The 14,421-nt window shown below is 45.8% G+C and overlaps 2 protein-coding genes across 2 annotated transcripts; both read right to left on the reverse strand.

The window, feature by feature from the left end:
- Window positions 1-335: 335 nt before the first annotated feature.
- LOC310871828 (COP9 signalosome complex subunit 8-like) lies at window positions 336-866 on the reverse strand (the record flags this gene model as incomplete). Its single annotated transcript, XM_083783464.1, has 1 exon — window positions 336-866. One exon carries the CDS (start codon window positions 864-866, stop codon window positions 336-338), a length of 531 nt encoding a protein of 176 aa, XP_083639590.1.
- A 1,174-nt stretch (window positions 867-2,040) lies between these two features.
- Window positions 2,041-6,156, reverse strand: LOC310871829 (DNA excision repair protein ERCC-6-like; the record flags this gene model as incomplete). Its single annotated transcript, XM_083783465.1, has 1 exon — window positions 2,041-6,156. One exon carries the CDS (start codon window positions 6,154-6,156, stop codon window positions 2,041-2,043), a length of 4,116 nt encoding a protein of 1,371 aa, XP_083639591.1.
- Window positions 6,157-14,421: the final 8,265 nt, after the last annotated feature.

Raw genomic sequence — 14,421 nt, forward strand, 5'->3', positions numbered from 1 at the left:
TGCTGTCTGACCCTAAGCAGGATAAGTGCTCAACATCAGCTAGCTAGCAAAGAAATTACTTGAAGTTGGTTCACCTCCCGCCTCGCTCTCTCTCTTCCCAGTTCCTTTTCTGTATTGTTCTCACATAAATACATAAAATGCTAAAACGTCTAAAGATGGAGAGTCCACAAGCTAACACTGTACCACTGCAAGGGCCAAGTATTGCATTCTGCATGCATGTTTGTGTGTAGCATGCAAAATCCAGGAGGGAGATTCTCAACAGTAAGTAGGGTTTGAACTTCTCAACGAATCCATCCAGCAGATGGACAAGGTGGTGTTAGCGGAGGTGGGGGTTATCAGTTCTCCAGGAAAGCCACATAATCAGTGAGTCTGGTCAACTGCTCCTCGTTTAGAACCAGAGAGACCGGAGGGGGAGTTGGTTTCTCTGGGATTACCATCCTGGTGTCGGGGTCTTCCTTCCAGTCCCGACTCAACGCACCTTTGACAGCCTCCTCCACAGAGTAGCCGACCAAGGCTGCGAGGTCTTGCGGTGCGATGGAGCTGTACGCCTGGGCCACCAGGGCGTATGCGCGCCTCCGCGTCTTTTCTCGCAGGGCCTCCATCACCGGCTTGATGTTTTCGGACCACTGGAAAGCCGCGATGGACGTGTAGACCGCCGGAAAGTCTCGTTCTTCCATGTGCTGGCCGACAGCCCAGAGCGCCTTCTGCTCGGCTAACTTCATCGCATGAGGAATCCGCTCCCAGAGGAAACCGGCGTTAGTCACGTCATTGTCCATTAAATACAAAGACAGCAAGTGAGTGTAGACTTGGGATGTTGCGATGCCTGCTGGAGCTTCCAGCTCTTGTGTTTCACGCTGTCCTAGCATTTGACGGTAATTCTCCATAATCACAGGTAAGGTTTTATAGTAATATTTTCCTGCTGTTGAACACCAGAGTTGCTACAAAGGAAAAACATGTATACATCTTATTATATACTGAGCAGATTCCTGGTCTGATGTCACACTCCACACGAACCGTTGCAATGCATGCCTAGCTATGCAGATTTGTGCAGTTATACATTTATAGGTAGATTTCCAGCATCTAGATAGAGTTCTATTGGTAATTATGGAACAGTTGCTGATGCAATTGTGAAGTGACAGAGACAGAATTTCTACTTGCTATTATCTTTTCCATCTATTATTGTCGTACTGCTTAATACTTAATAAAGGTGTCTCAAAACGGGCACATCTAAAGTAGAACATATAATTTTGTGTTAAGCAACAAAGTATTTTTCACTGAATCATTCTGATCTAAAACAGCATTGACTAGATATTCTACTGGAAGTCAATGCAGGTTGGATACGACAGGTATGACGCAGCAACTTGGGAGAGTTCAGGGATGGATTTCCATACATACATACATGTACTATGAGTCATGGTCACTGACGTCATAGTCTATGACGTCACTATACCTGTAGTAACTATTTGGTCAATACCTGCAACACCTAATTCTATAGCTCTGATGTTCTATCATGGACTGGAAAACAATGACAATACCTTTGTTATACTACAATGATACTGGAGATGGGGAAAAATAAACACAAATATATTTTCATCAATATCAACTAATGGCTTAGTACAATTTTGAGGTATATTTGTACTTTACTCTCCACTACATTTCAGAGGCAAATATTGTACTTTTACTCCACTACAATTAATTGAAAACTTAGTTACTAGTTACTTTGTAGATTTTTATTATTATTACAAAACATACATTAACCACTTCAGCCCATTTGAAAATAGCCAATTTAATAGATCTGCTATTTTCAAAAGATATAGATTTGAAAACTGCATCTGCGTTTGATACTTAAACTACAATTTTAAAGCCAATACGTTTGTGCTTTTACTCAAGTACAGATTGAATTTGGGAGTTTTACTCTTAGCAGAGTATTTATATAATGCAGTATTGATACTTTTACTCAAGTAAAAAAAAAAAGATATCTCAGACAGAATGTCAGTCCATTCTTGAAGTGGACTGACACTTCAGACAGTTTATATGCACTCAGCGGTAATTCTCTTTCAGCCTCCAGATGCCCTGCTGTCCGGCAGTTCTGTGGAAGTCACAGATACTCCTGAGCAGTTCCCTGAACACCGGCGTCTGCTCCCTGTTCAGCCTGGGCGTGAAGTACGCCAGCACCTCCTGGGTACTGGCTTGTCCATCTACGCAGGCCCGGAAGGACACAAAGTCACGCAGTTCCATGAGCAGCTCCACGTGCTCTGAGGAGGTTGTGGGTGGGCCTCGGGCTGGGCCCCCAAACGCCTCCTCCTCCACTGCTTCTTCCTCTCGGCTCAAGGCAGGTGTGACCAGGTGACTACGGGCTCTCATCGTAGCCAGCAGGGAGGAGGAGGAGAGCGGGGCTCCATTGGTTGTCTCTTCCCCGCTAAAATAAGACCCCGAGCAGGGTGTCCTCGTGACAGACTTCTTTATAGTAGTGGTATGCTTGCAGTTGTTTGGGGCAGGGGCAGCTGTGGTGTACGGTGCAGACAACTGGGACAAGGGAGTCATTTCTGGGCCAAACCGTTTCCTAGCAGGAGGTAGAGGAGACCTGTTGTAGGGAAGGCGACACTTTTGCTGCGACCCCTTGAGTGCTCTCAGGGCCTCTTTAGCAACTCTATTAGCCTCTGCCTCTACCAGAACATAGTCCGGGTTGGAGGCCTCCATGATGGTATCGTGCTGCATCACGCTGTGAATATTGGATTTCTCAAAGAGCTTTGCTAAGACATAGTCATCACTCCTCTTCTGGTCCTGGCTGTTGTCTTCTTTCTTAAACGTCCTCCTCTTCACCAAGTGGGAGATAGGTTGACCCTCCAAGAGGGCATCACAGGATTGCTCTTGCTTTCTCTTCTTACGTCCGCTTGTGTCAGTTTGGTCACAGTGCCTCCTTTTCCCCCTGTGATTATGAGGGCTGCTTGGATTAGTCTCTCTGCCTCTGCACCGGTCAGGTGAAACCAAGAGCCTGCTTGTCTGTGTGCAGTCTCTATGTTTCTCTCCCATGTGCTGTGAAATGTGTGATGGAATATCTGCACTGCTCTGACTGGCACACAAGTCAGTGTTTCCACCTCTTGGTGTGGTAATGTGATGGGGTAAGGTGTGCCTGTCCTTCTGGTTGGCTGAGGAGTGTTTCCGTGCATAGTCGCAGGCCCCGTCTGATGACCTTAGCCTCTCTGGTTTCTTTGGCGCCGTGACCTCTGATCCCGTCCCGGTGAATATGACACTTGTCTCCGTTTCCCGAGTTACGTCTGGGCTGTCCAGAGTGAAGAGCTCATAGAAATCGTTGGACTTGAAGAAACGTCTTTGCTTGGGATCCTTCAGCACCCGATTGGTCAGGAACTGTTTGAAGATTTGCCTGTGGTATATCTTCTCCTCAATTGTTCCTGCGGTCAAGAGTCTGTATATGGTCACTTGTTGCTTCTGACCAATCCTCCACGCACGCTCTTGTGCCTGAGCGTCGGTGCTCGGGTTCCAGTCTGGGTCGTATATAATGACTCGGTTGGCTCCGGTGAGGTTAATACCCAGACCTCCAACTCTTGTCGTCAATAGGAAGATGAAAATGGAGTTGTCCTCATTGTAGCGAGTGACAAGGGGCTGCCGGGACCCTATGCCAGTGGTTCCATCCATTTTCAGGTAGGAGTAGTTATTGTATCTCACAAAACCCTCAAAGATATCCAACATCTTTCTGGACTGAGTGAAGAGCAGCACTCTCTGTCCTTGTTTGAACCAGAGGCGCAGCAGTGACTCCACCACCATCAGTTTTCCAGAGCGTTTCCAATACCCAAAGTGTTCCTCTTTAGTCAGCTGGTCCTCAGGTATACTCCTCATGTGCTGCGGGCCCCCAGTAAAGATGTCCGGATGGTTGCAGATCTTGCGCATCGCTATCAAACCTTTTAACAACTGCATGTTCCCGTCCAGTATTTGGTAGACTTCTTTGGACTCTAAGAATCTCTGATACACCCGCCGCTGTTCTTCTGTCAATCTGCAAAACAGAACTTGTTCATTTTTGTCCGGCAAGGAGATGTTGGCCTTGACGTCTGCTTTCACCCGTCTGAGCAGGTACGGATGTATGGCGTCCCTCAGCACACAGGCACATTTGTACGCCGTCTGAACCTCCATGTCCGAAGCGTTGCTGTAGCCTCCCATGGTGATGGGCACAGAGAACTGCTCCATGAAGACAGGTAGAGTGCCCAGCTTGCCTGGGAAGATAAAGTCAAACAGAGACCACAGCTCTGTCAAGTTGTTCTGCATCGGAGAGCCTGACAGAATTAACCGGTGGGGGGTACGGAACTGTTTGCAAGCGATGGTGACTGCAGCATGCGGGTTCTTAATCATGTGGCCCTCGTCCAATATAACATAGTGCCAGTCGTAACGCTTCAAGGAATCCTCCATGAGCCTCACTGCCGAGTACGAGGTGATGAGAATACCATGACACGCTGCTACCTCGGTTATCAGGTTCTCCATTTTGCCAGTGTAGGAGCCGGTTTTGTGCAAGACGCACACTCTGAACTGCGGCCACCAGGTGTGGAACTCCTTCACCCACTGGTGCATGACAGTAGCTGGGCACACAATGACTGTAGGACCCAGACCTTCATACCTGTAGTTGGATCCTCTGGACCTCACTTTGCTGTAGCTTAGACTAGCGAGGAAACTGATGACCTGAATGGTTTTACCCAATCCCATCTCGTCTCCCACAATGCCACCCGCCTGCTGACAGTGGAGTTCCCATAACCACCGTACACCAGTCTGCTGGTACTTGAAAAGCTTCTTCCAGATGAGGCCAGGCACTTTGAATCCCTTGTCAAACTCTGTGTCACTCTCTTCCGTCTCTTCTTCACCTCTTTCCCTCTTGTCTTCTTGCTCTTGAAGACATTGTCTCCTCCATGTCCATATTCTTTGTTTGTATGAATTCAAATGTCCGTCATCTGTGAATTCTTCTCCCTTTACCTTCCCAGGATCCTCACTTTCCTTTCTCTTCTGCTTCCTCTGCCCGTTCCCTTGACTTGTCCTCTTATATAGCCCATACTCGTCACCCCCCCAAAATACATCGTCCACACTTTCTCCTGGAGCCTCACTGTCGGGATCTACGCTCTCATCACTGTATAGCTGCTCAGACCCCTCGCTGTCCGTATCCTCTGTGACGCAATGCTTTCTCCAGGGTTTAGGCAGCAGTGGCTCGACCTTGGGTCGAGACTTAGGGTGGGCTTTCAGGGCATTTATCTGAAGCTTCTCTCCCTCTGGGCTGGACCCAGTGTGTTTCCTATTCTTCAGAGACGCCAGCCTCTTCCTGTCTTTAGCCAACTTGGCCTGGTTTGCCAGGTACTGGTCAAAGGCAGATTTATCCACTGCCACCATTGCTTTTTTGTGCTCATTCTTGTCCAGCTTTTGAGGGATTTGCGTTCCAAACGGCGTCATGTGGCCTGTCCGGATAAGCTCTTCCCACTTGCTTTCCTGAGCTGGCACAAGCATGCTACGCAGTGCGGACGGCGTCTCTTCTTCCTCAGCTATGAGCTCAGCCTCGGCCCTCATGGCATCGTTCCCTCCCAGTAGAGACTGTAGCCTCCGCTGTTTAGCACAGATCTTCTCCAGCTGTTTTTCCTTATTCTCTCTCTCCCGCTGGACAGACTCAATCTTCCTGCTGATGTCCATGCTGGAGGCAGCGTAGGGGGTCAGTTGCTCTATGACCTTGTTGATTTGTTTTAGAGCTGTGGTAACGGATTGAACATCATTCAGTACAGACCGGTACTCTTTCTCAGCCTTGACTTTACTTGCCTCCTGAATGGCTTGGTCCACTTGCTGCAACACACCCCGCTCCAGAACATCCTGGTCGTACACGGCCACCCCCAGGCCCTGTAGTTCTGCCTCACCGGAGTTGGCAGATGCCGCCTGGATATGTTGCCGGTTGATCTGCAACAGTGGCCTCTTAGCACCTTCCTTGCGTACTGTGTTAACAGGGTAAGCCGCGTCAGTCACGGAGTTGGTCTCAGACTCCTGGCTGGTTCCAGTGATGGAAGACATTGCAGAGTGTCTCTTAGCCCCGTCCTTGTCCATGCCTCCATGTGTGAGGGGAACGGCCGGGCTGGAGAACGAAGTGGGAACGTGGTGCCTACCACCATCTTCTGGCATGGTGATGTACTTTAGCGTTCCCTGTGTAAAACCATCCCTGCATCTTATATATAGGTTTACCACATTCCTGACGTCACACAACATGAACCCATGTCAGCGTTGTGCAAGGTCACACTACAAAAGCTGTCTCAAAGTTAAGTTCACATAATGTTACGAATGAAATAGGTACAGTAGTTCACTAGAATTGGAACAATCATTTCCAGAAAATGAACTGCTTTCATGTTTTTGAAATTGCTGTATGCTGCATGGGTCTGCAAGAGGCTAGCCATCTATGACAGGGTCTGTGTTGAAATCAGGGGGGCAGTCAGCCAGATATTTCGTGAAGCCTCATTTGAAATCGGTAGTTCATATAATGGCCTGTTGTGGCGCTGGACTGGACCCAAAAAGCCCCATAGCTCCATAGAGGCCCATGTATTTTGGCCCAACTTCACCTAGACTGTATTACCTTAATAAACATGGTCATGAATACTTTCTTCTTCCAGTCACTAGTTTAAAGTCTCATTTCTAATGTCATAATATTCTTTTTGGAAAATTATGGTCCCATTAATTAAAAAAATGACCATAAAGTCGCGTATGTTCTGAGGGGCGTGGCTACCGTTACAGTCTATGATCGGGATTCCCCACCCACTCGAGTCAAAATAAAAACCAACGGAGAAGAAGGGGGGGAAGTCCCGCCTCGTTGTCTGGGCAGCCAATGACCAGCTGGTATACAAAACGGAGCCAGCCAATGGCCAGCTGGTACCAAAGATGGCGACTTACATCAGGAATTAGCATATTATTACAGGCTTCATTTTACGTTCATGTTAGACCCGGGGAACGCTTTGTCCATAGTCTATGGTTGAAATACTTAACTTTGGTGGCCCCGATAGGCCCGATAGCCACCAAAGCTTTCATACGTTGGCGAAGAGCATGATCTATCACAAACCACTGAAAAGACCATTGGACATCTATAGACGTCATTGGCAGTCAAAACAATGTGATGTTTTTAACATAAAAAAGCAGCACGATAACACTGTCTTTGTATTCTACTTGTTTTTGAGCTATTACTATCTCCTCCTATGGGGGGCGCTATCCCCTCCTATGATTGGCAGGAATGACATTTGTGATGATTTGATTGGTTGAGCATGCCTGGAGGGTATGTTTTCTTAAACAAAAGGTTTTGCTCTGAAACAGTAGCTGATAAAAATAAATTTAAAAAATCACACCCGTGTGAAGTGAGGGGCACTAATATATTTAAAGTCTAAAGGTCATTACACACTGGCGAATTGGCGACGCGATATATTCGTGCGAATAATTCGCATTTAAAAAAAAACAATTGAAGTCCATGCAAGCTTCCACATCAGTGGCGAATGTGCGAAAATGCGACCGTTTTCGCTTTTATTTGTTCGCTCTGGTGTCGTATTTTGCAGAGATTCGCAGGCGAACTGCAACATGCAATATTTCGCATTTTCAGATCGCTTATTCGCATCGCGTCGCTAATTCGCCAGTGTGTAATGACCTTAACTCATGTTGATTAGGTGATGTGTGATGTAAAACAAACGGTGCAAACACAAACATTAAATGCCATTAAAACACCTAGAACTCCCAGGACGAAGTATCTTCGTCTTTTCTATTAGTAACGCCCGACGCCCAGGACGAAGTATTGTCCAAAAGACGAAGTTTATAGATATGAAAACGATTATGATTATGTATGATGATGAAGTCACACACTTACATCATTTGCTATTGACTTGGCCTGAAAGTTTGTTCGGAAGAAATTCTTCCGTAAAATGAAACTGAAATTGTGTCCTGATTTGACGAACTCCCCTGGGGAGGTCAAGCTTGAATTATCCTCTTTCAATCTGCCAAGCTTTTGTTTCATAAAAGTCCACCCTAGACATGTTATGAGCTACTTTCTGTCAAGAAATTCTGTGCAAGTGATTCAAAATAACCAATCATACAAACATCACAGCATTAGGGGGTCATCATCATCCTCCGAGTGCCCTCGAGATCTGCTTCAACAAGTTGCTTCCACTGGTCTCTGTTGCTCATCGCCACACCAAGTTCATTCACAGTCAGTCCCTACTCAGAACATCTGGAGATGTGAGAGGTCTTGTTCCTCTTGATGGGCAGGGTATAGTCTCCACAGAAGAATATCCAAGATGACCTGGTCATCATTGGCTCTGTGGCAGTGTCCAGCAAAGCGGAGTCTTCTTTCTGCCACAACAACTGAGATGGGGGGGTTCAAACCGATTTTTCTCAATAACAGCTACAGGCTACGAGAGCTTTTATTGAGAGGGAAAAGGAAGTTGGCGCCGCCTGTTGTTCCTGCCTGTCGACTACAAAACAATACTACAACATGACGTAACGATATCATTCGCTCCCGACAGGATCATACAGACTTTTCAAACAGAGACCATGCAGGCTTTCCTCCGAGGTGGTGGAAAGCCTGGTGAGGCGAGGTTAGTGTACAGGTCAGTCACCAACACAGGGGAATTAGAGCATCTGATGACAGACACACAGACATCTCAGTGTGTGGGCATGGAAAGCATCACCACTTTGTCATTTATTCTTGTTTATATCTACCACTGCCAGAAATGACACAGTATATTGAGTATAAGGACACATGGTCACGCGTGAACAACATCTTCCCAAAACACAGGCAGGCAGACCACAGACAGCTGCTAGCACAGCACTGCCACACTGTAGAAATGGCAATGTCTTCATTTGTACGAATATGATTCTTTATTCGTTTATTTAGTCGGGACAGTATATATTGATGAACATTACATTAAAAATGCAGTGTAAATATACCAGATTTAGCATGGTACCAGATGATGCATGCATGTTTAACTGCATTTAACCGTAGAATGCAATACTCCACACGCGCTACCCAGGCCATTACCAAAACACTACCCAGGCCATTACCAAAATAAATCATACCCGTGTGAAGTGAGGGGTGGCGCTCTTATCATCATAAATCATTATACATTCCGTGCTCAGTCAATCAATTCATCACATTCACACAAAGCTGTGCATATAGGAGGGGCTACATCCCCAACGGGCCGTGTGTGTGTGTGTGTGTGTGTGTGTGTGTGTGTGTGTGTGTGTGTGTGTGTGTGTGTGTGTGTGTGTGTGCACGTGCGTGCGTGTGCATGAGAGAGGGGGGGGGGGAAGAGAGAGAGAGAGAGAGAGAGTTGGATGAAAGTGACAGTAGAGAACGTGCGTCTATAGTGTTTTTCTGATGCAGGGTATTTGGACAGATGGCTGTGTGTTTGTGTGCTAATTACAGACTGGCTGCTCGACACTGAGCACAATGAAAGTGGAACGAGCTTTGTTTGTTCAGCTTCATATACGCACGCACGCACACACACACACACACACACACACACACACACACACACACACACACACACACACACACACACACACACACACACACACACACACACACACACACACACACACACACACACACACACACACACACACACACACACACACACACACACACACACACACACACACACACACAGTGGTGTTAACGTCACATAATGTCTCAACTCCATATTTGGGCATGACTCACACAGAACTCCATGTATGGGGACATGGAAAAATCAGACGGGGGTACGGCGGGTACTTTGACAATGCGGGTACAGCAGGTTTTGCATAACTGGGGGCATGAAGGGCATAAAACATGCCCAAATTGCATCAGTGTTAAAGTGGTTAATCTTCCATTAGCATTGTTACCCTGCAGTGAGATTGTAGATCGGCTCAAAGTCAGTGAAAAAATGAATCACACCTGTGTTAAGTGAAGGGCGCTCTTATCATTGTACAACATACATTCCATGTCAATGGCATTTAATGTTTGTATTAGGACACAAATCTACACTATAGCTGAATATACCTAAAAAAAACCCTAACATCTCATAAATGGACCAGGCTTGCAGGAACAATTCATTTTATTGTTCTTGTTATTTTTAACAACTGATCAAAAGGCAACTCACCAATCCAAACAAATAAAAAACTAGAAAAAGTGCCCTTCTGGGCACAGGTCTCCACCAGGATGAGCAAATGTGAAAAATTCCAGGCAAAGGTTTTTCCTTGGCCTCTAGGGAGTTGGCATACAAAGTTATCCACAGATCCGTGCAGTTAGAGGTAAAAACACTTTTCGGCCAGTTATAGCGCCACCTTGAGGCTGAGTTGAAATTGTTCATGTGGCATTTCGTCCTCGGCCTAGTGGGAATGTGGGTGCACAATTTCACGGAAATCACGCGATGTGTTCATGATTTGCAGCATTTTGTTTGAAACTGAGCACTCCTGTGAACTTTGGAAGCCAATCTTAACCAATCAGGATGGAGTCTGAGAAATCTGAAAGACCGGTTTCGTTGAATGGCTCTAGAGAGACTGTCTACCAATTTGCGCGATGTTTGGACAAAATCTGTAGGTGTACTGTGCAAAAACTTGTTTTGCACAAAGCGGCCTCCTGGTGGCGCTATAACAGGCCGTTCTGGAAAGTTCGGGGCAGAGGTTCATCGTTGGCATCCAGGGAGTGTGTGTGCAAAATGTGGCATCGACCGTGTTAACGGTGGCCGAGATTAGCTGGTCACGGACGGACACACACACACACACACGGACGGACGGACGGACGAAGTGCAAAACATACTCTCTCCCCATGCCTTCGGCCTGGTGGAGACAATAACAGAGTTGCAGGTGTCAGCCTCTCACCATGGCAACCCACACTCAACCGAGCTGTTCCCTTATAGTCTGCAGACTCCACCCTTGGCTATCTAATCAACCAACCACAGTGCAGTAGTGATCCACCATCGATGCTGCCTCTGTATTCACCAGCTCTGCACTACACAGTTAGGCTCCAAGCCCACAGCTTCCACAATATAACAGCATCTGTGCAGATAAACAAAAATCACACTCGTGCTCAGCCAGTCAAATCATCTCAAATTTGGTACAAGGCTGGGCATATAGGAGCTGCGGCTGCGCATGTTCTCGCGCGCACACGCACACGCACACACACACACACACACACACACACACACACACACACACACACACACACACACACACACACACACACACACACACACACACACACACATACACATACACACACACACACAGTCTGGATATATAACTCAGAGATTGCAAAAACACTCGTTACCCTAACATGTTACCCAACATGTTGTGCATAAACAAACATAAAAGAACCATATAAACCAGTACAAAACACGTACAACATGTAACGCTAAATTGCTGCGACATTTGACACGTTTAAATCCCATTCATTACCGTGTGTAAATTAAATTAAAGTCAAAAGAAAAGTCAAAAAACAAGAAGACAGAATGCACATCTGGCATTTGGCACCTCGTTTGCTCTGCCTGCCTGACGAGGCATGACCAGACGCCGCCGCGATGCCAGACACGACGACATCTCGTTATGCCCTCGTTAAGCTCGTTAACCCATTTTGGGGCGGGAACCCCTTTTGGTGTTTTAAACATTATGTTATCATTTAGCTATTGAAAAATAGCAGATCTACAAGCTCGTAGCGCGCCACCGAGTGGCGCACTACGAAAAATCGTGAAAATGTGGCCCAAATGTTTGAATATATTCTTTCAGAGTGAACGTTTTCAACTCAAATCTTTGCTTCTGGGGGGTCCTTGGAACAACATATTTTGAGACGGGGGTCGGCGGCAAATTACATATATTTTTGGGGTTCCTTGACATGAAAATGTTCTAGAACGACTGACAGAGAAACATGGGTTTTTTCAGAAAAGACATTTGTAGAATCGTTCCCAGGTCTAAATGGGTTAAGGCCTTGCTCATTACGCATCTGTTAATGAGCCTGCTTTGAGGTGATTGAGCTGGAGAGGGATGGGAGAGTGTGACGGGTGGCATCTATTTCGTTTGGGTTGTGTGACTATACTGAACGATGAAGAGTCAAGCACCGTAATAAGTTCATAGTGACAGAAAACCAAAGGACAAATTAAAAATGTATTCAGTTCGGTTGAAAAATCATCAACTAGACTATGGATGTCAAATTACACGCTTGTGATTCAGAACACGAAATTGTAGCAGAGCTGAGAGTCGTAGTGGTGCACGGACACAACAACAAAGTGCATTTGCTTGAATACATTATGTTCTTTTTAGATTACTTGATTGATTTGTATTATTGGATATTTAAGACTTTCACTCCATTTCATTTTACATTACAACTATTGTACTTTTGACACTACATTTCTAGGAAGGGAAAAAGTGCAATAATATATTAACCAACTAAATATAGTAGTATAGTGTTAGTGTGTGTATATATAGTGAAAATAGCAGATCTAATAGCTGCCAGCACGTCTCAATGCAGCAAAGCATTAACATTAAAACAATGAATATACCTTATGTACTTTTATATAGTTCAGTGTTCTAATTTTCTTTTTTAAGTACACCAGCACTTTAATAGTCAAGTCCAAATTTAACTTGCAGTTGTGTAATATTTGACCAGGAGTTTCTCTAGTATGACATTTCCTTTTGGGAAAACATAGTAACTGTTTAAACGTTAGTTTTTATCAGGATTGTCAGATTTGTGGCATTTGTCTTCTGAATGGTGGTATCCATCGCGGTATTGTATGTGTGCCTGTTCGCTCTACCGCATGCTAACGTTTAGCTTCGGCGGCGGTGGGTCAGGGGTGGCTCGACGGTAACCGCAAGGTTGACAGTTCGAACCCGGGCTCCTTGAGCAAGACTCTGAACCCCTAATTGCTCATGATGGTGCTGGTTGGTGCCTTGAATGGTTTCCGCCGCCATCGGTGTATATGAATGTGTGTGTGAATGGGTGAATGTAATGCACAATCTATGTAAAGCGTCTTGGATAAAGGCCCTATATAAATGCACCATTTACCTCTCCTGTGAATTTGAATTTCAGTGTTTAATCCAGTTCTGTGGTTCTAGGTATGTTCACGTTGGCAGGTCAAATCAGATTGTTGGCCTATCGTGAATGGAATCAGCATGTTGTTATTAAGTCTTAAAAGCAAAACAAATATATATTTTTTGCTATTCAGAGATGTGAACAACATTCCTTGGTGGTTTGGAATGTGTCAGTATCAGCTGTCATTGTATGGATGTTGATGGGTGATGGTTCGATTAAACAATGTCATTAGGTACGCACACTATTGACATTTTGGCCAATATTCAACAAATGATTAACTGTCAAATCCATCAATACCAATATTGCAATACTGTGATTCTGGGTGCAGATATCAAAAAAAGACTTTTGATTCTTATTAGCCGATGTAGTAGGGCTACTGATAAAGTGTCTGCTTTCACTACTGTAGTTAAAACGGAATATATAACGTTTGCTTGTATTTGTACATCCGGTAAAGCGCCCCCCAGAAGACACTAATTTGTGACCCACCGTGAATGGGAGACAGTCATTGGACGAACGAGACACCGCACAGACGAACAGTCTGGTGAGACGTAGGAGGACACTAGAGACTATGGGCTGTATTTTGCGTGTCTTAAGTACCAGGTCTTATTCCCTAACTTGAGTAAACGAAAGACCTGGAGGCGTGATCAATGCCATTTAACTATTCTGAGTGGCCAAAGAGCATTGATCACGCCTCCAGGTCTTTAGTTTACTCAAGTTAGGGAATAAGACCTGGTACTTAAGACACGCAAAATACAGCCCTATAGTCCTAGAGACCTCTCAGTGCCTGCTATCCTCCGAGAACACACAAGGCAAAGCACTGGCTTGCCGCACCTGGCCCGCAGGTAGCTCACTCTCTCCCGGTGCTGGCTGTGCCTCGGTGATGGCTGCGCCCGGGGCGCCCCCCCCTCCGTGGACTTGTCTATAGCTGGAAGCCTGGAGGAGAGGGACAGTGACTTGACCAATCACTGCTGACCCGCCAACCGGACAGTGTAGTGGTCGAGGGTTGAAACACTCTAAGATGGTTGGAGACCTTCATCCAGTAGAAATGGATTATATTCGCATCTTTGATTTACAAACGAGATTATCATTCAAGAGTCTGCCTGTGCTATTAACTCATTTTGGATTAAAAAAAACCCCAACAAACAGTTTTTCTCCTCTCCTGAACAGTTAGTCTTAGCTGCCGCCATCACAATATATGCACATATGCATCCATGCATCCCTGTAGTAATCACAGGCTGGCAGAAAGCATCGCCTCACAACGTGTCGCGACCTGCTGTGAGTTGTGACACGTTGTGAGCATCGTAGACTGGGTTATTTTCAAATGTCATCCCGTCATACACCCAGGGTATAGTGAC

The sequence above is a fragment of the Protomyctophum parallelum genome (genome assembly GCF_964188405.1).
Source record: "Protomyctophum parallelum genome assembly, chromosome: 15".
In the NCBI taxonomy this organism is placed as follows: Eukaryota; Metazoa; Chordata; class Actinopteri; order Myctophiformes; family Myctophidae; genus Protomyctophum; species Protomyctophum parallelum.